The following is a 22,568-nucleotide window of genomic DNA, read 5'->3' as shown; positions in this document are numbered from 1 at the left end:
TGTCATCTATCTTGTCTGGTACAGCTATCAAGTCTGCTGTAATTTATATTGCTGATTATATTACAAAAACAGGTTTGAAGACACATGTTGTATTTGGCAGCATTAAGACTATTTTTGACAAAAGCACTGAGATTATTGATGGTTCTTTCAGTACAAAGGAAAAATCTAGGCGCCTCATCAGTCGCATAGTAAATTTATTATCAACTAAACTTGAACTTGGGAGTCCAATAATTAGCTTGTATTTGCTGAACAATCCTGACTATTACACCAGCCACCATTTTATTCCTTTTTACTGGAGAACATATGTCTCTACAGCTAGATCAGTCTTTGAGGAGAATGATGCTACTTCTGAACCAAAAGTAATTCTTACAAAACGTTGGGGTAAAATTATAAGCTTATCCTCCTCATTAGACTATACTCACCGTCCAGTACAACATGCCCATTATAATCTCTATAACTGGATTTGCTGTTTCTATAAAACTGCAAAAAACAAAAGTAAAGAAGTCATTGAACATGATCCTGAACTAATATCTTCCAGGTCTTCCAAAAGCAATAAACAACTCCTATTTTTACCTGGTCACCCCTTAGTTGACACTCATGCTATTGCTACTAGACAAGACTCATCTATGACTGTGCCAAACTTTGTGGGCTCTCTTCCTCGCCCTGACAAAGATGATAGAGAATATTATTGCTGTACTATGTTGACATTGTTCAAACCTTGGTGATCAGGTGAAGACTTGAAGAACAAAAATCAATCTTGGCATGAGGCCTTTGAAGCTTATGTTTTTTCTGACCAAAGTTTATTATATATGAAAAATATGAATATCCGATTTGAATGTTTAGATGCTCGTGATGACTTTCGTGCTCAGTTGAAGTCAGGAAAGCTTGATGTTACTAAGCTCCCTTCTTCTATTCCTATCCAATTACATGAAGACTTGGTAAATAAACTTGATGGCTCTCAGTTGGATGTGAACTCATCTGTCATAGAAGACACTGATTACAGTTATGATCAATATACTCAAGAGAAAAAAGGTTCATTTTTCCTCAAAAGAGAATCAGCAATGAAGGCAATGAAAGATATCTTATTCAATAGTGGGTGGGTTACACCATTAACTAGTAATATACAACCAAAGCCCATTCCTACCTGCTCCCCCATTCCATTGCCCAAAGAAAAACCTCAGCATTGGGATCTCATTTTGAAAGGCATGAGAGATCATGTATTGGCTGCTCGTGAAAAAAGTAGAGGCTTACCCCCTGCTGACAATGATACCAACAAAAATAATGAGCCAGGTAAATATAGGCCAAATATTGTAGAAATTTGTGACAAGTATTACTTTGATAAGTTGGGATTAGAATATGGAAGTATCAAGGATCTAACTCTGAATATTGTTAAATGCCATAATCTCAATAATGAGCAGGAGAGAGCTTTCAGAATTATAGCACAGCATTCTGCTTGTTTAGTATCAGAGTCCCTTCAGATGTATATTGGGGGAATGGGTGGGACAGGTAAATCTCAAGTTATCAAAGCCTTGCTACAATTTTTTGCAGAACGGAATAGCTCTTTTGCAATTGTTACCTCTGCTCCCACTGGTAATGCAGCTGCTCTTCTGGGTGGTTCTACCTATCATTTTCTTTTAGGCTTAAATAATAAGGTTGAAGAAGTTGGAAGAGGTACTATGGCTCAGGTTTGTGCAAGATTGGAACATATCCAATATATGATATTAGATGAAGTATCTATGCTTAGTTGTCTAGATCTATATCATATATCAGTGCAATTATGTGAAGCTAAGAATAAACATGATATTGCATTTGGTGGTATGAATATGATTTTTGCAGGTGATTTTGCTCAACTTCCACCTGTAGGTGGTGAATCTGTATCCTTGTATTCTTATAGAAAGCCAACTGATGCAAATAAATACAATGGTCAATGTGCTGCAATGGGAAAATCTCTTTGGCATAATGTAACTCATGTTGTGATTTTACGGACAAATATGAGAAACACTGGATCATCAAAGATGGATATCAGTTTTCGATTGGCTTTAGATAATATGCGGTACAAGTCTTGTACTAAAGAGGATATACTCTTTCTCAATACACTAGTATCCTCTAAATTGCCAGATAGGCCATTTGTAGGTAAAAGCCCTTGGCGTGATGCAGCCATTATTGTAGGTGAGAATAAATATAAGGATGAAATAAACAGGCTAGGATGCTTACGCTTTGCAGCAGATACAAAACAGAAGTTAACTAATTTCTATAGTGATGACCTTGTTTCTGGCAATGCAGATCAAGGTGCTCCTGCTAAATCTAAAAATAAAAAACGGTCTATGTCCTCTATATCCAAAGACCTTCAACAACACCTTTGGGAACTACCAACTTGTGCTCATGAATACCATGCACCACCTGTCCTCTCTTTATGCATAGGGTTGCCCATTATTATTCGCCATAATATTGCAACTGAGCTTTCGATTACAAAGGGTCAGAGAGGTACTGTATATGCATGGCATGAAAGCACTGGGGCTTTTGGTCAATGTACACTAGATGTTTTGTTTGTTCTCTTAGATGACCCTCCAACACCAATTCAAGTCCCAGACTTGCCTCCAAATGTGGTTCCCTTAACTAGGCGTAAAACCAAAGGTATTGTAACATTGAAAAATGATGTCAAGATATCTGTAACTAGATTCCAGGTTGATGTCCTGCCCGGTTTTTCTATGACAGCATATGCTTCTCAAGGACAAGGATTAATTCCCAATGCAACTGATCTAAATACCTTGTCAGATCACCATGCAATGTATACTGCTTTGTCTAGAAGTAGATCTGCTGCTTCAACTGTTATTCTTCAAGGCTTTGACTCAAGGGCAATTACTGGTGGGGCAAGGGGTCCCCTACGTAAAGAATATCGTGAGTTGGAAATTTTGGATGAAATTACCCATCTCAAATATGAGGGTACATTGGACCCCTCAGTTGTAGGGGTTACCAGGAATTTGCTGATTGAAAGTTTTCTGGTTTGGAAAGGCACAAGCTATGTCCCAAGCCAAATTCATTCTGCTGTGAGTTGGTCTGCTAAAGATCCATATATACAACAGTCAGAACAGCCACTATCTTGGTCTAGAGTACAGAAAAAAGCAATGAAAAAACTTATAAAGCAAAATAAGAAGTCTAATACTTCAGAAAATACTACCACATCTCCTGCTCCACTTGTTCCACCTGATATATCAAAATTTGAAGTCAAAAGCAAGAAAAGAAATATATCAGATGTGTATGGCTTCACTGATATTCCACTGCCATCTGCTGTCAGACAACGTACTACAAATCAACATATAGTGTCACTTAGCAATGAATTGCGTCGCTCATCAGCTGCTAGACAAGCTTCACAAAAACGTACCCAAAAAAGTAGAATCACTTCAGGAAATCAAAGACAATTAGCAGTCCTTCCAACAGGTTTAACATGGTCAAATAATAGCTGTGCTTTTGATTCTGTATTGCTTATTCTTTTGTATATCTGGATGGAACTGAACATTACTGGAGATGAATATAGCAATTTACCACAATTGATCAAAGGTTTCTCTGAATATAAACAGGGTAAACATACACTTGAAACTGTACGTGATGATTTGAGGATATCGCTTAATTCAAGAAGACCCAGAGAGTTCAATTTGACTGGCTTTTGCTCCAGCACTGCCATTATTGAGGAAATGTTGAAAATGAAAAGTCCTTTCATGACTACCAAGCTTCAATGTGAACAGGGTCACCTGTCAAGGCGCCGCCCTCATAATGTAAAGGTGAGTTTATTAGAAGAACCTCGTTTGGTCTTGCCATCTTCCACTAATGAATGGATTAGTGTGAATGGCCCTGCTTCATCAAGCATTATGTGTAATGTATGTAATTTACCTTTGAGAAAATTGTTCCATATCAAATGTGCTCCTAATATTCTTGCTTTTGCTTGTGATGGAAGGCCTCAACTTAAAATTGACTACTCTGTTCATTTACAATGTAATAATGAAGATGTTCATTATGTACTCAAGGGTGTCATTTATTACATTCCCATGAGAGAGCATTTTATATCTCGAATTGTTGCTAGTGACAATATGGTTTATGTTTACGATGGGATGTTCAACAATGGTGTACCAATTCTAGAATCTTCTGATTACAGTGTATTAGATTGGGCCCAGTGCCAGTCAGGTTCAGCTTCTGCAGTGATTTATTCCAGGACTAACAATTAGTTATGGCAGACATCAATTATCAAGTAAGTTACCTATTTTTATTCAATACAACAAAAAAACCAGCCGAGTTTTGCCATGCACGATAGTGCAGTGGCCTACAATCGCATGTATGTTATTTTTCTGTCTCAATCTGCCTCTGACTAAATTTACCTCTACAAGCTTAGCTTGTCAACTACATTGTCCTTCGACCTTTGTGTCCAACCTTGACCTCCTTTGACCTCTTGCTTCCATCGGCACTTGCGACGTATCATGTTGTTCCAAGTACCAAGTCAGCTGCTCCGGATATGTCTTCTCTCGTTCGCTGCTTTCTTCATTGCCACCACCGTTGTCGCCAATCCCTTACCTGTACCAATTCATCGGCGAGTAGGGCCTGATTGTAAGCGCACACATTGCTTTTGATCTTGAAGCCTTGATGTTTGACTTGAGAAACAGCGAAACAGAAAGAGACACGTGTACAGCTTTGGTTTGGGCGTGCAAATTCCGAAGGACAGTGGATCGAAGTCAAAAAACCGTATCAGGCCGGCGAGGTCGGAGTTCTCGGCTTTGGAAATTGGTTGGCACTCAGCATGTCGACCGCTGTAGATAAGAAGACGGCGGAGGTAGTTTCGCGCAAAATTATCACCCTCAATCCTCCGAATAGCGATGTTCTGGGAAGAGGGAAGAAATATGCTCAGTACTTGGATGGGAAAGTTGATTTCGCTATTGAGGGTAGTCGAAAAGTGGAAGCCTTCCAAGAAGCTTTGCGGGCCGGGTTGGAAAACATCGCATATATCGAGAACGAGACTAACGACCATCTCGATCGCGACATGACTTACATTTCAGCTGCCCTACAGCTGACACAAAAATACGGGTTCTTCCAAGAAGGCGTTTATGAAGAGGTGTCGACAAGTTGGGATACGATAATGGGAGCATACGAGATAATGCGCTCTGCACATCATTCACAGTCTACCTAGTGGCAGGGTGAGAACGTGAAGAGCTACACATTACTATCAGTCATTCCCCACTATAGATTGTGTTTTTGTGGTCGATTAATTATTATCTATTCGAGAGGAGTTCATTGAGGAAAACCCGAACGACGACGTCTTCATATAATCATTCAACCAGCCCGAAAAGACTGACAACAGCCACGGATGGAGGCCCTCCTTCCCGGGCCTTCGTTTGACCACAATATGCAAGAAGATGTTTAGAAGGGTGCCAACAAACTGTCGATGCTGCGACAAGGGACGGCACACGGTGCAGAGGAGTACCAGTTTCTGTGGCGCACTATCAAGATAGTTACTTCAAGATCGAATAGCAGATAATGAATGGATGACTACTCACAATGTCGATGTAGTTACCACCACTAGCGATAGCGATGTATTCTCCGTCAAAGGAGAAGCTCAGAGCGCTGATGGAGTAACTAAAAGCAGCGTATTGATGATTAGCAGTCGAACAGAATGGGCTTGAGCACTTACTCGCACGAAGTGATCGTGCGCACACAAATCCAGTCTTCCAGATCAAAGAGGTTGACGATTGAGTCTTGGCCTCCAGTCGCGAGGTATCTTTGGGTAAAGATTCAGTGGAAGGGGAAAGATAGGTAGTTGAGTTTTTATACCGGCCGCGAGGATCGAGTGCAACAGCTAAACATCCTCCTACGTGAGCTGCCGGATGGTCGCGCACTTCAAAACTGGGAAAGTCTAAAACACGGAAGACATTCTCCGAGATATGAGTTAGCACCAGTCCTGTTCCAGAATGGTTGAATATGGCGGTCGTGCCAGTGACCTGCACGTCGTTGTGTATGAGGAAAATGATACGTATGATTGTAGGAAGCACGATTTACGCACCGGATCCTTATCAGACAAACGCCATTGCTCTTTAGTCTCTTCCCCAGTCTTGCCAAGTGTGAGGGTGTACATTTGGTGTTGAGAAGAAGCGCAAAGGAGCCATCGTCCGTCTGGTGAGTAATTAGTGTACATGGGCGCAAACTTGAGGGATATTTGCTGGACATGTTTGCTTTCTGCGTCAAGCATCCTGTTCATACAACTTGAAAACTATAGCAATGTTCAAACGCACGTCTTGCATCCCAGAAGACAATTCTACGATCTCTTTGGCTCGAAGTGCAGAACAGATCGGGATGCGTCGGATTGCAAGAGACATAGTCAACCTCGTCGATGTGTCCGCCAGTAAACATCGAAGCGGATCGAGGCTCCATCTATCTATACATTCATTAGAGGGTATCCTGGCTGTTGTAAATTCATTCGAGACGCACACTCTTTTGCGGTGTCCAAACCCGTGTGATTTTGTCGATGCCCACAGCAGCTAGCTTCTTGCCGTCGCAATTCCAGGCGACATGGTTCATCGCCTGTGTACTGGTTATGCGATAGTCTCTGGGCTTGAAAGCAGAGAAAGTTGGAGGCTACAGGCGCAGAATCAGAACATTTCGGAAGGGTCCCGTTAATCAAGTAATGCCGAGCTGTTCAGGGTGGTTTCTATCGTACATGTACGCCTCTAGCAGCAAATGTGGTATGTGGAGGCGGAGAGGGTGGTCTCTCAGGAGGTGGAATTTCCTCGATTTCATCCTTTCCACCGTTTTGTTGAATAGACATAGGTCAAAAGCAAGATTGATTGTTGATTACCAAATATGTTCGCTCGGATCGATGTTGATGAAAATTTTTAGATTGCGATATCGCGATAGGTATAACAAACGGAAAGCATACGAGGAAAGCATATGAAGGGAAGTATATGTACTTGGAGTTCATCAAGAGCAATCGAGAGCAGTATAAGCGTAGAAAACATGTACGTAGAGCGAGTAAAAGACAGTAGTAGTACACATGTCGAACCCTGTTCGAGGAGACGAGCATTGCATAGCAAAGCAGAGCGAAAAACGACGAGCGAGATCGAGACTGTAGAGAGCAAAGATGGAAAACTAAGACGAATGACAGAGAAAAGCAATACGAAATCAGTGCAAGTATGAGCAAAGCAGTAGTTCGAGGGAGGAAAAGTTAAATAAAGTCACGTTTCGAGAACGGGAGCCACAGCAATTTCGTTGGGTATCATCCGACCAAATTAATCACGGAAACTGTACGCGTAGACCTGGTGCTCAGTCGTAGACGGCGGTCTAACGACCACGTCAGGCAACAGCTCATCTTGCCTCAAGATGGCTCGCATCTTATTGGTGTCCGATCTAGCAAGATTCAGCGGCTTCAGAATGTGCTTGTTTCTTCTAGAACGAGGCGCATCCGGGCTAGCATTCTCATCCGCTGGCATGGCCTTTGCTTTCTTCGAGATAGCAGCACCTTCCTTCTTGGCAAGCACAAGAGGACGGGTTCCTTGGGAGTTGGCAGCTTGAACACCTGTTCCAACAGCACTATTTGTATCGCGCTCTTGGAGCAACGATAGAGGTCGCAGACCTCCTCGTGGGGACTCCGGCTTGGAAGTGTTTTGTGTAGGCGGGGATGCTTTAGAAGCCTTGCGCTGAAGTTTGCTGGATTTAGGCATAAGAGGTCGTACCGCCCGGGAAGACCATTGAGCAAGAGAGGACATTGCGGACGTCGATGACGTCGAGGTCGCGTTGGGAGGCGTGATAGTAGTGTTTTCGTCAGATTTGATATATACGATGCTGGAGCGGCGGCTTGAGGCTGAGGAAGAGCGGTTCTTGTTAGTCGGGTTTCTATATTGGTGAGATGCGGTGGATGTTCTGAATTGACTGGACGAAGGCAGTGGTGGAACGATATCCTCCGAACCGCGCTTGTGAGCAATGTTGTTATGAGGGGTACTCTCAGCTTGAGGTCCGGATTCTAGTCCATTCACAAAATCTTCGAAAAGAGTGACAGTGGAGGCGGCAGAGGGAGGTACAATGTTATGCATCGACTGGATAGACGACCGGGCCGTATCAATACCATGAGGAACCTCAGCACGTAGACCTAGAGAACGAGTGGACATAGCCCGACCGAGCGGTGCACCCCTGGAATTGGTTTGACTAACAATTTCCTCAGAGCCAGCGCGCAAGTTTGATAAGTCGTTGGGGATAGAGTCTGCGCCGAAGACAGTGTTCCTGCGAAATTCAACATTACTGGGAACAGCAGTGTACGGCCCAAATCGGTTCTCAATGGCACGGCCAAGCTCAGTACTCCAGTAGCTCAAAGATTGGACGCCATCCTTTCCAAGACCAAGACTAGAAAACGCGTAAGTAGATTTCGGGTATCTCAAAACCAAACATACCTTGGCAAGCTAAAGTGGTTGCGTTTATGAGCGGATATCTTGCGCCCACGAGCTTCCCTTGCCTTTGTAGCTCCCGCGCGGGTTCTCGCAGGAGTTGAATGTATCTCCGGAGAAGAAAAGTCTTCACCAAATTCATTCAACGCTTTCAGGAGGCGAGCAGATCTTCCCTCTCCTCTAGTCCTGCTCGTACTTCGACTGCGACTCCTTTCACGGCTGATCTCTAACTCGGCCATAGCACGTTTGCGCCACGTAGCGGGAGGGGAGTCCCTGATCTTCATGTTATCACCAACTTTGAGGCCTGGAACGAGAAGAGGTAAAACACCGGCAGTGAGTGCGTCGATCTCGTTCATATCATCGACAGGGCCAAAGGAGAATTTCCCTGCTGAGATAGAGGAATAACTTTTCTTATGCTTCGCAAGGCGAGCAGCACGGACATTGGGAGGTGTAGGTGGAAGTGGGAAAGCAGGTGGAGGACTAGGACTAGCATTGAAGGAGATAGAGGTAGGCGTTTCCGGACCGACAGAGGTGACCGAGCGAGTGCGGAGGTGCTGCGAGGCGCGATTACTGCCAGAGACGGGGATGTCGACTGCGCTAGTAGTAGCAATTGGTCCATTGAGGAAGAGCTCGGCGCCAGCAGAAGGTCCCTTCTCAGGAGAACCACTGACTTGAATAGTTTGTGCCAACGCAGAGTAGTGCTTCTGAGCAATCATGATTTTGGAGGCAAACGCAAGTGACTCATCAGCACCGGAAAAGTATGAGCTCGCCTTTGAATCTTTTCTGATACGACCAAATTGGGCGCTGGTTTCGGAGTACGAGCGGCTGTGAAGGTTGACTGGCATGGAAGAATCTCCGTCCTGAATAGGAAGAGGAGGTGTGGTTGGTTCGTCTGCATTTTCCTCCGGCGGCAAGACTGAGAGTTTGGGCATAGGTGACATCATACCGAGTGCACGGCTGACCTTGCTTTTACCGTCAGCGGCGTCGCCGTTAGTGAGCCATACATCACCGCTACGTCGGCCCTCAACCACAGTAACACTAGCGCTGCGTTTGTACTCGTAGGACCACTTGACAGTGTCAGAATTGGGTGTAGCTCCACGGAGAAGGTTAGTGGGTAAGTCATCAGGAGAATCGAACAACCCCGAAGGTATCGGAATAGGTGACCGGAAGAGAATATTAAGTGCCAGGATAGGTGAAGACATGGTTACAGACAACGTAAACAAAATTGAAGTCGCCAAAGAAGCGGGGATGTGCTGTGATAGAGTGATCAGATAAGGCAATGAAAGTCCCTGAAGTAGGTGTTAGCGAAGAGAGTAGGTACCAAGGGAGAAATTTTCGTACCAGAGGAACCCAAATGAGAATCAACCAACCTATAGAACGATATACAGAAACGTCCAAAGTAGTGCCAGGCAGGGGCGTCGAACCACCCTCCTTCTCAGAGTCCTTGTATCCATATCCACCTAGAACCTGCGCATTCGACAACGCAGGTGTTACCGGCCTAGAAGAAATCGCACCCGAAGAAGGCAGCAGCGTCGTGTGCAAGTTAGGAGAACTGGCATTGTGTACACTCTCAGCTTGGGTGGCAGGATATGACCATGCAGAGAGCGTAGTGTGCGATCCGTTCGACGATGACAACCACGAATTCTGGGACCCGAGAAATCTTTCACGCGGGTGATGAGGTAGCGGGGAAGGAATGCGCCTGAAGGGGTCTGGTTCAGAGAGGCTTTCGGAAGTAGGGGACAAGGGGCCATGTGAAGAAGGGAGAGCAGGGACCGGAGGAATCGCGTTGACCTGTGGCGTAGAAGTTCCGAACCAATACGAGGATTTAGCAGGAACAGAAGGATGCGACGCTGTCTGAGGTCGACCGCTGTGACGAGATGTAGTGACAGTACGGTGTGTAGAAAATGACCAAGCAGAAACAGAATCCCGACGGGAGCTGGCATTGGACGTAATCCAAGAGGCACCGTCACGAATAGCATCAATCTCTTCCGTCGCGAAGGATGGGCGGGGCTCTTCCACTTGTCGCATTGGAGACCAAGAGTCAGGATCCTCATTCATAGACGCCAAGTTCCTTCGGATCATGAGGAGAGTGACCGCGAGACCGATGAAGGCAGCACTGCCTAGGATCGCTAGGGTGGACGAGTAAGCGACAAGTCCAACAAAGAGACTGTTCAAGCCAGCAGCAGATAGTATTCCCGCTACAGCGGTTGATGTGAGAATCAAGATAGAAGAGGGTCCCCACAACATCCAGTGTTTTTTCCCGAATGATACGGAGCGACCGAGTCGGATGTGCAATAGTGTCAATCCGGCGACGACAAGCAGGCATGTCTGCCTCACTGTCAAGATAAACCAGAGTCGAGCCGAAGAGAGGGCTTCCTGACCGGTCTCGTAGCCTGTAGGTCCTCCAGTGGATTCGCTGATGGCCTCCCAGACGAAAATGGACAGCGCAAGGATGTCAAGCGACGCGAGCCAGACATGACTGCGAAGGTTCAGAAACAATATTTGCGTCCGAAAAAGATCACTCACCTCTTGTCTGCCGCTGAGAGAGAACGAAAGTTTGGGAGACCGAATTCAGACTGAACGAAGTCAAGTGAGCTCCATGAATGTAACGAAAAAGAACATTAAAACGCACAGGAGCAACTCGGCGACTCAAGGGATGAGGAGGTAAAATTGGAATTACAATTCGAAGAACAACAAAAGCTGAACACAAAAACGAAAAAAAAGCCAAAGCAAGAGCAGGGATAAGAGGAATCATTTTTTCAGAAGTAGATTATCGTAGATTCGTCGATTGATTCTGAGAGAGCGTTGATGCGTCGTGCGTTAAGGGCGTAAGGCCTGCGTGAACGTGAGCCAGAAAAGGCTGTAAGAACACTGGAAATTTCGTGGGCTTTAGAGGAATGAAGTCGGAACGAAGAAGGCAGACGTTATTTGTTTGTTCAAAGTTGAACTATGATTCAATTGAAACACGGACCCTTGTGGACCTACATAGTCCAACATCATGTGATCGTTCAATTTGACAGGGATGAGTAATTGCCCTGCTGCTTCAATTTGCCGCATTTGTGTAATGTGGACTATGGCAATGGGTAGGCATATGTGTCGCACAATAATGGCTAGCAAAGATTACTCCAATTATTTGAGTATACTAAATATGTATATGACAGTGTCACTGTGAATGCGTCCAGATACTAGGAGCTACCAAGTCTTTCTCGTCCTTGCGTTGGCTCTAAGTGGATGAGTATATGTATCAGAGATCATGACTGCTCTGCTCCCTCCATTTCAGTTCCCAGGATTGCCACCTCGAGGTCTCCTGAAAGGCATCTCTCTCTCGACCCCGCCTATGTGTCTGCTGTCCTGACCATTGCTGTCATATCACCATCTCCTTGCTCGTCGATGTCCCTCTTCGTCATGCCGGCGTCGCGTTCCTGCTCCTGCCTGCTCCTGACCCCTCGACTTCGATCCGATATCCAATTCGACAGGTTCCCTTGCCAAATCGTCCACATCTCTCCCCTGTAACCCTTGCAACCTATACTCAAGATTCCCGCCACCATGACCCGTAACAGTACCCAAAGCGGGGATGCGCTCTGCCTCCAAGACGGCCTCGTATCTCTGCAATAACAACCTCTCCACCCACCCTTTCTCTGGAAAATTCTTCTCCCACTGGTTATGTAGATGAATGCCAAAAATTTGAGAGAGGGCGCGTGCAAGAGCGGGTGGGTTTCCAGTGTAAGCGGTCTCAGTTCCCATACCCAAGCCCATGCTCGGGGCTACGCCCTTGTCAATGCCAGACAGTTGTGGCTTTTTCGTTGTTGGATTTCCCACCACGAAAACGCCGTTCGTTCCAGGCTTTATCTTAGACCAAGGCATCCACCAGCTTGAACGTACGCTCGTACCGCCACTTTGTTCCTCCCACCAACTGATGCCAGCTTTTTGGTCCTCCTTGAACGGATCGGGAAGTCGGTTGTCTAGTCGACAAGAGCGTCCGTCAGTGAAGCACCACGGCAATACCTATGAATGATACAACGAAATAAGATAGATAGAAAGGATTCAGTGTACGTAGGATCACGGAGATGTACCTTGAAAGGTCGCACGCCGCCCCTCAAAAGCCGTCTGTAAAGCTTCAGATAAAGTGTGCTTCCCCAATCCGTCGAATGTGGACGCGGTGGTGAGTCTGTCGCCATGATGTGAAAAGCTTCGCAAAGGTATGGTGAATGGATATGAAAGCGCATGAGTGCTCCGTTTAGCGGGGTGTATTTTTTATCTACGAGAAAAAGAAAAATTAGCAATGAAGCAACTTAAAAGAAGATTGCAGTTCACCATAGCAGTCCCACTGTGTAACAAACTCATGTTCCAGCAGTGGTTCTAAATCCCTCGTCAACAGAAAATCCATATCGACCCAAACACCACCAAAATTCCATAGTAATAGCAGACGAATGAGATCTCCGTCGAGCCATGCCTTAGAATCCGATAACAGAAGTCGATGAGCGGATGGAAAGATATTTCGCTCAAACTCGGCCTCGTTTTCGTGAGCATGATATTCTGGATCAAGCTCCGTACCTCGCGCCAGTAGTGCGATATCAGCCACTCGAACGTCAAATGAGCCTCTTTCCGAACCGACTATATCGCCTTGATCGCCCTCCACAGCTCCATACCTTCTAAGATACTCTCGCAATATCGGATTCCCTCTCATATCCCCATTACTCCACAACACGAGTTTAGAAGTTGCAAGATTCTGGGTGGCAAAGAATGATTTGAGCATGTATTCTTGTCGTGGACCGAATAGGGCCAGATCGGAACGCCAATAGGTGTGGAACTGGGTTCGTGAACGATGAGAGGGATGGGATATTGTTGGAATCTGACTCCGCACTGTCCCAGCAAACTCGTAACAATCCAACCCAAACCGCATTTCCAAACCAGCGTGAACATCCGTTGCTCGTGCTCCAAACAGGCGCTCAGTGACATTATACCTCCGACTAGGGCGATTGAAGCATCCTGCCAAAGGTTTCACAGGTAGAATCTCCTCTCTTGCAAACTTGCGTGAGTAGAAAGCCAGCTCGATGTGAGGCTCATATATCCGGAGTAGGAGGTAAAGCAGAGTGACGAAAGCGATTAGAAGAAGAGTGTAAATGATTTTGGGTAGAGTGGAAGGGGATGGATTCTTCACTCTGCGGAGGTTTATTCGTCGAGAATTGGTGTTGGTAGTGACAGGATGGCCCCGGTAAAGGACACGAATACTCTTCCTGATATAATAGACGGGCGTTCGTAACAGTAATGACCCTACTTGGCGTACAAAACGCGGTACGGGTATAGGTATAGGTGGTATTGGTATATTGTAGTTCCAATTAGAGCCATTAGTTCGTACAGGCGACAACGAGGGGCCCCGTCTCCGAGAGCTGGGGTAAGTCGAATATGATGAATACCCGTAACCTCCTTGGCCATACGAAGCAGTAGATGACCTTTTTCGGTGTCGGTGTTGGGTTATGGGGTTCGGAGATGCGGAAGCAGAGGCAGAGGCAGAAGTTGAGGCAAAGTGTTCAGTGTCGTTGCCGTCGTGAGAGCCGTCATTGTACATCGGTATCGTTGTTGGGAGCCGGTCATAGCTCATGTGTAGCGCGTAGCTCTGTCTATAGCTGCTTCAAGCCAAACTATAGCTGGAGTACTAACAAATTGAATTTAGTCAGTGAGTTGGAAATTTCTATTAGCTAATTGACCACACAGCTAGTAAGATTTAGATACCTCCTTCCGCAAAGATTGAGGACGTATGCAATATTCAGAGCCTCTCAGGTCGTGCTCGATGGTTGGCGTAAGAAACTTTTGCCGGCCGGCATTTATATTTCTGGCTTCTGATTTCTCTGAATCTCTTCCGAAATTACTACCACTCTTTACGTATCCAGCATTTTGGGCTCAGTTGTGGCTTGCTGATCGTGTATCTATCGCAAGTCACTATTGGATTCATTCCTCAAACTTCTGACCACCATGCCGAAGTATCACTAGTGGCTCCTTCCTGCAATGACCAGCGCTGCTATGCACAAGACATCGAACGTATAGGTATCAGCCCAGCCATAGACACAAGCTTATTCACGATAGAACGGGGCATCACAGTATTTAGTGCTGGGCTTTGCTGATTCCTTACGCATTATCTCCTTGACCTCCCTCCGCTTATTTCGATTTCCACTATCATTGCTTACAACAAACTCCCTTTTTCCACATGCAGTAATCCTTTTGGTCCTTTCTACTGCGCTACACCCTGAAATAAATTGGACTTGGCACGCCTCTTGCCCTCTTTCACCACCGCTGGGATCACGCAGGGTACATGGCTTGCTATGCACTTTTGTTATCGGAGGTATTATTACTGTGATCACATCGACTCCGGATGTCAGAAGAAATGGGGTGTTGAACAGCTATGTCTGAGGACAGTTCGTAGGTCGGTGATGAATACAAGGCAAAAATCATGGTATATTCACAACATGCATCATGAGATCGAGTGGGGAGTTGGTACAGGATTTGGATTTCACAGTTATCAATCTGACCCGCCCACATCACATACATATCCTGCTTCGAGAGCATCCAGAATATACTCAAGGTATTCCTGGTGGCCAATAGCCAACGCTCGGGCAGTTTGTTGTGTTTTGGCTGCCATCTCGAAATCAATCATACGCCACCCATGCGTACGAAATGTGAATGGAGAGACAAGGCTTGGGAGGCCAGGAGGGCAAGCTGGAGCTTGTAAAATGTTCGCGTATCGGATGTCGTTCTCACTAAGAACCCCAAGATGGCCAATCTCCTCGAAAAGTGTATTCAAGTCCTCACTATATTATGAGTGAGGTTCAGAAATCTTGTGAGAGTATCTAGTATGTAGTAGAAAATAAGACTCACCGAAGTTCCGGAGAGACGGGCGAGCCGATGGACAAGTGGCCACCCAATCTTTCCTCAACCAAGATACATAATTTGTTTCGTGTAGAGCGCAGCTCTGTGATCAAAGGATGCACAACTTGATCAACTTGAGCATCCCTAGAATCTGGATTATTGACGAGTGTTTGATTCTCGGGCAGTAGCAATTCACAGCCAGACGGAATTTCTGCTTCAAATAGACCGTAGCATCTCGGAATAGCAACACCTTGAAGACATTCCATTTCTTCATAAAACCACGCCTCGCGGTGGAGGTCAGCGCAACGATGTAAGCGGGCAAACTTGAACACAAGCTCTGGCAAGAAGTGAGTGGAATCCGATAGGACGGCGTTTTCGAGAGAGTACACTATTCCAGTACGACCGCTTCCAAGGAATGTGCTGAGGTTGGTTTCAAGTGTGATACTACCAGGCGGTGGTAGAGAACTGGGTGGACGAGGTGGAGCTTCTTTTAAATAATAGCTTTTGAAACCTTCCGGTACCTCATGAGGGCGAATTAAGTCATCGGGAAGCTTGATACGGTTCAGATGAAGTGGGACGAAAACTCCAGTTTGAACATTCTGGACTACGTCGAGCAAGACGACCTTGCTGATGGAGTTTTGCACCTAGATGATGTAGCGGGACGAGTCAATATACCATTTCACATTTGCAGAGAGGTTAGAAACGTACAATGATTTTCAACATGAGTTGAACGCTGAGCGCTCAATAACTTATGTGGGCGGTAATAGGCAGTAAGGACTTACGTCAGAAAGCACTCAGCCTGATGTACTCATACCGCTTGAGGTGGTATACAACGTTGCCGGACAGAATATGGTCCCAGGACCGACAGCTTATAGTGACAGGCTGAGCGTGAAAATGTGTCTGGATCCAAAGCGCTAAACATTAGACGCCCGTCAGTCTCTCTTGCTTTTACATACACTATGTCGACATGTGTTCCAGTAAGGCCTGTTTTTTTATCTGCTAATGCCCTTCGATATCGAAACTTTGCTCCTATAGCATCATGATTGGTTTACCGCTACGCTAACATTTGGGCTTTGTTGCGGCTTGGTCATTTCATATGTCCCCCAAGTCAGTTTATTTGAACGTTCCATTCACATTCCAAGTCCTCAATCAATGTTCATAAGCACTACCGAATCATTTCCAGTGGCTCTTCAGAAGGATTGAGTCCCGTTTTCCTGCTTCTTGGAGTGACCAGTGCTGCTTCAGGGATGTTGAACATGTACGCGTTTCCTCGGTCATTACTGGAACCAGCTGATATTATGCCTAGGTTCACAATGCAATGGGGCATAATCCGATGTTGTCATCTTCTTGTACGTGGCTCCCGCACTACCTCAGGGACAACGTGATCAACCTTCCACGTTGGTAGAGCTTCGGAAGCTGCATAGAAATGACGGCCGGAGTAATCCAAGTTTCCTTGCAATGGGCCATGTTCTCGCTAATGTGAGTCTCAATTCTGGATTTTACTTTACGCTTTACTAATATGCCTACAGATTGGTCTTGTACATGATATACTACCCTCCACACCTCAAATATGTCAATTTGGGCTTCGAATATGATGAATCGCTCCCGTTAAGGCTGTCGAAGAGTACAGAGAAGACGAAAGAATGGAAAACCTCCATCGTCGTGAGCTGGTTTGCCATAATGCATCTGTGCGTTTTAGCGGCCCTATTCGCTACCTGAACTTGAAGCTTACTACATACTTGCAGTTTCATTATCTCTATTACGACCGGCTTCCTACTCGCCACATTCCCTACATCCCCATCTTCATCACCATCACCATCACCAGACCCAATTCCTATACCTTCGCCAGACGACAGCACCATGGCGCACTCCGTTACTCAATGGGCCACTTTCCTTGGTGTTTCTTCCGCTATCCTTGCCGCAATACAATATATCCCTCAAATAGCACACACGTTCCGACACAAAGTCGTCGGTGCCCTTTCCATTCCAATGATGTGCATTCAAACCCCAGGCGCAGTCCTAATGGTCCTCTCGATTGCTCTTCGTCCGGGTACCAATTGGACTTCATGGGCTACGTTTGCTGTCGCGGGCATAATGCAAGGAACACTCCTCGTTATGTGTATCTGTTGGAAGATTCGTCAAAAGAGACTTGGACTGGATGATTTTGGGCATAATATCGTAGAAGATACATTATCGGAATCATATCTTTCGACTACATCTTCTCTCGCAAACTCTGGTCATCGGCATCCGGCTGCAGATGTAGATGTTCCTGGACTGGTGGTAGAGGATGAAGATGCGGTGGCAGTTCGAGTTGCACTGGCGAACGCGTTGGAATCGGCTGTAGAGGGCGATGTGAGGAGCGGAGGCGTGAGGGAAGTTAGAGAGATACCCATACATGCATATCATGAACAGGACGATGAGAATACTCCGCTATTAAACAACGGAAAACAAAGCTCTGCTCCTGCTCCTCGCCGTTGGTTCGGATTCTAATTAACATCACCTTTGTATGCATATTAGTTGTACGAAATACATATAAAATGTAATCGATGGAATACCCGTAAACTACTGAACCCAACGAAGTCGAGGTGTAGTAATTCAGAACGACGAGCACATTATTGGACTGATAAATCCCGCCATATAGATAAAATTCTCGATATTTGTACATTTTATCTACCCAATGTAGTGATCATGGGTACTATTCGTGTGTGATACATGAATTAGGCGAAGTATGCTACATTACAGTGTTATAAAAATGGGACATTCTTCATCTCACCCGCAGCCAGTAAATCCTCATCAAACGCGTCGTCCGCTGCCACTTCATCCACCTCATCTTCACCATGCGGATCATACTCCTCATTATAATCATCGTTCGGGTCATCATGAACATACTCCTCATCATCATCATTACCAAAGTTCATGTCCTCTAGGGAGCCAGGCATACTGGTTGTACTCCGCCTACGCTCGCGTCTACCGCCATTCCATCCATCATCGTCATCCTCGTCTTCTGACCCAGCATATGAAGATGAGGAATACGATCGTGTGTCGGGGCTATCGCTTCTGCGGACCTTGAGGACTGAAGAGCTACTACCATTACCCGAAAATCCGAGCGTACTGCTTAACCGCTCGAACGAAGACATCTGCTGCAACTTCATGTTTCGTAACGGCTGCTCGTCATCCAAGGCACGCGATGACGCCGCTGCTACAGCAGCAGCGACTTTCGGGATGTTATTCTGTCTAGTGCCAACCAAACTGAAGTTTCTTATCCGCGCGAATGTACTGGAATCCGAACGCGCACTGAGGGCGGGCGACGGGGGTGAGAAATCGGGAAGGGGAAATTCTTGCATAGGTGGTTTCCAGAAATTGAAGTCGGTGAATTCTGGTGCCCATTTTCTATGTATGGGCGGGAACATTTGGTCGACAAGGTCCGTCATGTGGATATACCTGCAAGTCATGTTCATTTAGGTTATAGTCAAATTGAAAGGGATATTTTACTACTGACGAGGATTTGTATCCAGCAAGCTCGAGCAGCTCGCATTTCACTTCACCTGCGGAATCGATGGTGAATATCCTAGAGCTAGGAACATTCACGGTCCGGTAGGACAGTGCGTCCGTTATACGGTTACCGAAACCGGCGTAGAACGGATTCCTCGAAGCTTCCCCAAATAGTCGTTGAATGTCACGAAGGCAAGCCATTTTGAACACTTCCGGTTTACGCATGATCACCTCGCTGTGAGTAAAGCGAAAGACAATCAGAACACACTAAATCTCCAGGGGCCACGAAGAACCCACCGATGTAGCGAAGCCATAAGCCTGTCAGGACTCATGATAACCGGGCCCTCCGGAAGCTGGTAATCATTCTGCTTGATACCCTTGAGATAACCTCTTGTAGCATCCGCCTGACCAATCGCTCTGGACGTCAAATACATGATTTTGTAGCCGTTCCGGGTGATATCAGTATACAGTTTTGCCACTCCGAGATGAGTCCAATCTCTCCCGATCATAGCAAAAACATGTCCTAAACCATCAGATCTGCGGTCAATGAAAAGATTTGGGAGATTCCGATTCAAAGTCAGCGAAATAAACCACTACATGTTTGACAGAAACCGCATACTTCGTGATAGTACCGTCTATGTCCGAGATTACGACGAGATCGGTAGAATCCCATAGGAAGATCCTCGCTGTACATGCTACGACCCCGCTCATATATAAGGAAAATGTTATCGAATTCGGACCGGGTTTAAGATTCAGAGATTTCTAGTAGAATGGCTGTCAATTGTGAAGATCATTCGCTTCATAACATGAACTTACAAGTTGGTCCGAGGTAAGTCTCAACGTTTTGGCATACTTCCTTGAACTACTGTCCGTAAAAGTCGGTGTACGTTCAAGCTCAGTCGAAGATTGATGAACTGGAGTGGAAGGCAAGGCTGGAGCGGAGCCTGTTATCAACTCATCAGGCAGCACGGGAACCTCAAGAGGTTTGGAAACCGGAACCTACAAAAAACGAAAATAAAATTATTGTTGGATTGACCGAAGATGTCATTATGCGTACGCCACTAGGAGCAGTAAATGACTCCTTCATCTCTGGTCTAGCAATTTTATCTGACGAGCCTTCGGGATTCGCTGCGGATGGGACATTGGTTGACTTCCTACTCCGACGCCACCACTGAGCCCATAAAGACGAGGTCGGCGGTGGGGACTTCACACCTCCGAGTGAGGGTCCTTTCATTTCCTCAGGTGGTTCCGACTTTGATCGTTCGAGAACGAGTTTTTTGCCTTCTGGGTCGGTGACAGGACTTATCTGGGCACTTCCTTCTTGGTCGTCATCTAATGCCGAAGTTGGAGATATTGGACGCATGGAAACGCGTTTTCCTTTACGCAAGATATACGAGTCGCGCCATGTAGCTAGGGCGTCCATGAGAGGAGAGCCATCTCGTTGAGATATGAATCTAAATGAAAGCGGAAATTCAGCTAAAACGTTGATGGATTAGAAAAGTTGGAGGCGCACTGCTGTCGTGTCCACTTAAGAACAAGCCTTGGATCTCTGACTAATTGATCATTCTGGATGAAATCCTCAAACGATATTTTACCCTTCTCGAATAACCGCGCAGTCTCAAACTCGTCCATACCGGGCCATCTGCCATCTGGAGAAAACACCCGAAAATGGTTCCTGTTCCTCATATTGTCAGAAAAAGGACGGAGGTTGCGACTTTGTCGACCTCGGGAGGGTTCCTCATGATCATCACTTTCTCCCTCTACGTCGCTGCTGTCGTGTCCATTCCTTTCATTCTCCAGATATTCCACCAGGCTTAGCTCAAATTCGACCTTCTTGCCTTCGATCGATAACTTGAACACCGTGGGATCGGACTTGCTGACGCTCAGCTTTCCACTTGACCCGAAGCCTCCTGCGGCATCTAGCTTATCCTCTTGCCCTACCGTGAATTCTGCAGCTGCATCTGCATCGTTATACTTTGCAAACAATGATTCTCTTTGTCTTTCCCTTGTAGGACTTTCGTCGAATCCAGGAGGCACACTCATACTCCTACCATGGACGTTATCCACCTCGTCACCAGGGTTGACGCTGCTAAGTCCAAATAACATACTCTTTCCCTTGCCATCCCTTATTCCGCTACCGATTGTACGGCCCCGGCTGGAAGTAAAATTCCCGTTGTGTGGCTCGGAGGAAGTGAAGCTATCATGTTCTTCTTCAGGACCTATGGTTCCAAGGCCAGATTCAAACCTGCCGCCCTTGCCAAATGTGCTCTTCATGGGCGACGGCGTGGGGAAAGCGCCCCATTCCCAAGAGTATTCCTGAACAGGCGAAAGAACGTTTAATTTTCCTGGGCCGGGAAAGCGTTTCAAAGTTAAGGAAACGGGAGAGGCAGAATTGGGGGCGGATGAAGATGGGGAGGGAAAGGGGAGATCAGGCGGCGGTTCTGTTATAGCTCTGCTAGGGAACGGCAATGTGAGTGATTTGGATTGCGAATTACTGTGGGCCGTGCGATAGCCGTGTTCACCATCGGGGAGAGTATCATCTTGGTGAACGTCGGATTCGGAATCTGGTGCATCGTCAATTACATGAGGCTGAGATTGTGTATGCGTGACATAAGGAATACTAGACACTGAGTAAAATTTATGATTAACAGATGAATGTAATGTATAGCACGACGCTCACCAGATTTACGCGTCGAGTCACTAGGAAAGGCATATAAAGTCGTGTCGTCGACATCGTCGTTACTACGTATTGTTCGATCTGACCTTTCCCGATCATGCGAGCTGTCATGTTTCTTTGTAGAAACATTGGAAGGAGTCTGCGGAAGTGGTTGAGAATGATAACCCGCTGTGTCTAGCGCTATTCCTATGACGAGTTTGATTTGGTCAACTATACACAATTACACACTTGACCGGATCTACTCACCATCTTGATACCTGATTTCCGGAGCTTGTATTTCAGCCACAGACTGTTTGAGAGCGGCATCTGCACACGCATCCTGTGCTTTTTCTGCTGGAGTACGAGTAGGAGACGGGGGTGGAGAAGGTAAACTGGAAGCGTGTCGTATCGAGACGGAGACTGTGGATGCACGCCTCCGAACATGGTGAGGTTCAACTGAAACCGACGGAATTGTAAAAGTTGAGGTCGATGCGGATGGCTTGTGGGTAGTAGGAGTGTGAATACGGCCAGAGGAAGTGTTCGCGTTGTTATCACCGTCCACACCAGTACTAAATTGTACATCCTCCTCTGGGGGTGAAGGAAGAGCATTGAGATCCAAGGGCTCTGGCTCGCCTGCATCTGAATTTTGGTCGCCTCCTTTCTTGGTTCCAAAACGAGTAGTCTCCACATCTATACTTCTTCGGGTGTTTTCATTTGTAGGAGATGATGGACGCAGTAGTGGCGAGGTGATAAGATCTTCTGGGACGTCATCTTCTGTTTCAAATATGAAGAAAGCTTCTCCAGCCTCTCCAATCTTCATATCGAAAGGTATCGGATGACCATTGACTGAAACTGTCACCTGTGGAGAGCAATAGATCAAGCAGCTGGTAAAGCCTGTTTAGCCCCAAGCATACCTTCTTCTCGCTGGGCCTGAGCACTTGCCATTTGCCGAATCTAACGTGAAATGGAGAACAGGCAAGCTCGGTACCTCCATTGTCTGCAGGCCTCTGAATAACGATAACATCGATGGCTCCTGTGAGTGTTGCCGGATTTATGTCCTTGTAGTATTGGTATGGCGCACTGATAGCATTAACGGCGCCTCGAATATAATTCATGGAAGTAAGAGACAAGAGATTGATTTA

General features: G+C 46.1%; 8 protein-coding genes across 8 annotated transcripts; 3 read left to right on the top strand and 5 right to left on the bottom strand.

The window, feature by feature from the left end:
• Positions 1 to 1,823: 1,823 nt before the first annotated feature.
• On the top strand, positions 1,824 to 3,011 carry C8R40DRAFT_1027238 (uncharacterized protein; the record flags this gene model as incomplete). Its single annotated transcript, XM_046223096.1, has 1 exon — positions 1,824 to 3,011. A coding segment is annotated over one exon (1,188 nt), but the record flags the coding sequence as incomplete, so codon positions are not given.
• A 1,184-nt stretch (positions 3,012 to 4,195) lies between these two features.
• C8R40DRAFT_98156 (uncharacterized protein) lies at positions 4,196 to 5,493 on the top strand. The gene is made up of 3 exons (XM_046236700.1): positions 4,196 to 4,327; positions 4,380 to 4,596; positions 4,653 to 5,493. Exons 2-3 carry the CDS (start codon positions 4,470 to 4,472, stop codon positions 5,171 to 5,173), a joined length of 648 nt encoding a protein of 215 aa, XP_046088245.1. The 5' UTR covers positions 4,196 to 4,327; positions 4,380 to 4,469; the 3' UTR covers positions 5,174 to 5,493.
• C8R40DRAFT_1041248 (WD40-repeat-containing domain protein) lies at positions 5,313 to 6,805 on the bottom strand (the record flags this gene model as incomplete). Its single annotated transcript, XM_046223982.1, has 8 exons — positions 5,313 to 5,483; positions 5,541 to 5,619; positions 5,675 to 5,761; positions 5,815 to 5,981; positions 6,044 to 6,216; positions 6,273 to 6,411; positions 6,469 to 6,615; positions 6,698 to 6,805. 8 exons carry the CDS (start codon positions 6,803 to 6,805, stop codon positions 5,313 to 5,315), a joined length of 1,071 nt encoding a protein of 356 aa, XP_046088244.1.
• A 54-nt stretch (positions 6,806 to 6,859) lies between these two features.
• On the bottom strand, positions 6,860 to 11,349 carry C8R40DRAFT_1097552 (uncharacterized protein). The gene is made up of 6 exons (XM_046227776.1): positions 11,047 to 11,349; positions 10,941 to 10,990; positions 9,756 to 10,893; positions 9,478 to 9,703; positions 8,421 to 9,408; positions 6,860 to 8,373 (listed from the first exon to the last, which is right to left on the bottom strand). The coding sequence occupies exons 1-6, from the start codon at positions 11,167 to 11,169 to the stop codon at positions 7,266 to 7,268; spliced, it is 3,633 nt and encodes a 1,210-aa protein (XP_046088243.1). The 5' UTR covers positions 11,170 to 11,349; the 3' UTR covers positions 6,860 to 7,265.
• Positions 11,350 to 11,522: 173 nt separating this feature from the next.
• C8R40DRAFT_1097551 (uncharacterized protein) lies at positions 11,523 to 14,231 on the bottom strand. Its single transcript, XM_046227775.1, is given in 5 exon segments — positions 11,523 to 11,846; positions 11,866 to 12,419; positions 12,488 to 12,672; positions 12,729 to 14,070; positions 14,128 to 14,231. The coding sequence occupies 4 exon segments, from the start codon at positions 14,014 to 14,016 to the stop codon at positions 11,750 to 11,752; spliced, it is 2,124 nt and encodes a 707-aa protein (XP_046088242.1). The 5' UTR covers positions 14,017 to 14,070; positions 14,128 to 14,231; the 3' UTR covers positions 11,523 to 11,749.
• Positions 14,232 to 14,931: 700 nt separating this feature from the next.
• Positions 14,932 to 16,001, bottom strand: C8R40DRAFT_1169066 (uncharacterized protein; the record flags this gene model as incomplete). The annotated part of the gene is made up of 3 exons (XM_046231313.1): positions 14,932 to 15,220; positions 15,288 to 15,922; positions 15,987 to 16,001. The coding sequence occupies 3 exons, from the start codon at positions 15,999 to 16,001 to the stop codon at positions 14,932 to 14,934; spliced, it is 939 nt and encodes a 312-aa protein (XP_046088241.1).
• On the top strand, positions 15,977 to 17,885 carry C8R40DRAFT_97951 (uncharacterized protein). The gene is made up of 7 exons (XM_046236699.1): positions 15,977 to 16,255; positions 16,314 to 16,385; positions 16,442 to 16,536; positions 16,585 to 16,627; positions 16,684 to 16,757; positions 16,808 to 16,966; positions 17,024 to 17,885. Exons 1-7 carry the CDS (start codon positions 16,238 to 16,240, stop codon positions 17,766 to 17,768), a joined length of 1,206 nt encoding a protein of 401 aa, XP_046088240.1. The 5' UTR covers positions 15,977 to 16,237; the 3' UTR covers positions 17,769 to 17,885.
• Positions 17,886 to 18,022: 137 nt separating this feature from the next.
• On the bottom strand, positions 18,023 to 22,541 carry C8R40DRAFT_1169064 (Lipin/Ned1/Smp2-domain-containing protein; the record flags this gene model as incomplete). Its single annotated transcript, XM_046231312.1, has 10 exons — positions 18,023 to 18,719; positions 18,778 to 19,005; positions 19,068 to 19,307; positions 19,390 to 19,532; positions 19,587 to 19,769; positions 19,828 to 20,224; positions 20,284 to 21,397; positions 21,451 to 21,633; positions 21,694 to 22,285; positions 22,341 to 22,541. 10 exons carry the CDS (start codon positions 22,539 to 22,541, stop codon positions 18,023 to 18,025), a joined length of 3,978 nt encoding a protein of 1,325 aa, XP_046088239.1.
• Between the last annotated feature and the right edge of the window lie 27 nt (positions 22,542 to 22,568).

This window comes from Lentinula edodes (genome assembly GCF_021015755.1).
Source record: "Lentinula edodes strain Le(Bin) 0899 ss11 chromosome Unknown C8R40scaffold_11, whole genome shotgun sequence".
Classification (NCBI taxonomy): domain Eukaryota; kingdom Fungi; phylum Basidiomycota; class Agaricomycetes; order Agaricales; family Omphalotaceae; genus Lentinula; species Lentinula edodes.
Note: the sequence above shows the minus strand (reverse complement) of the source record. Positions and strands in the feature narration are given on the sequence as shown.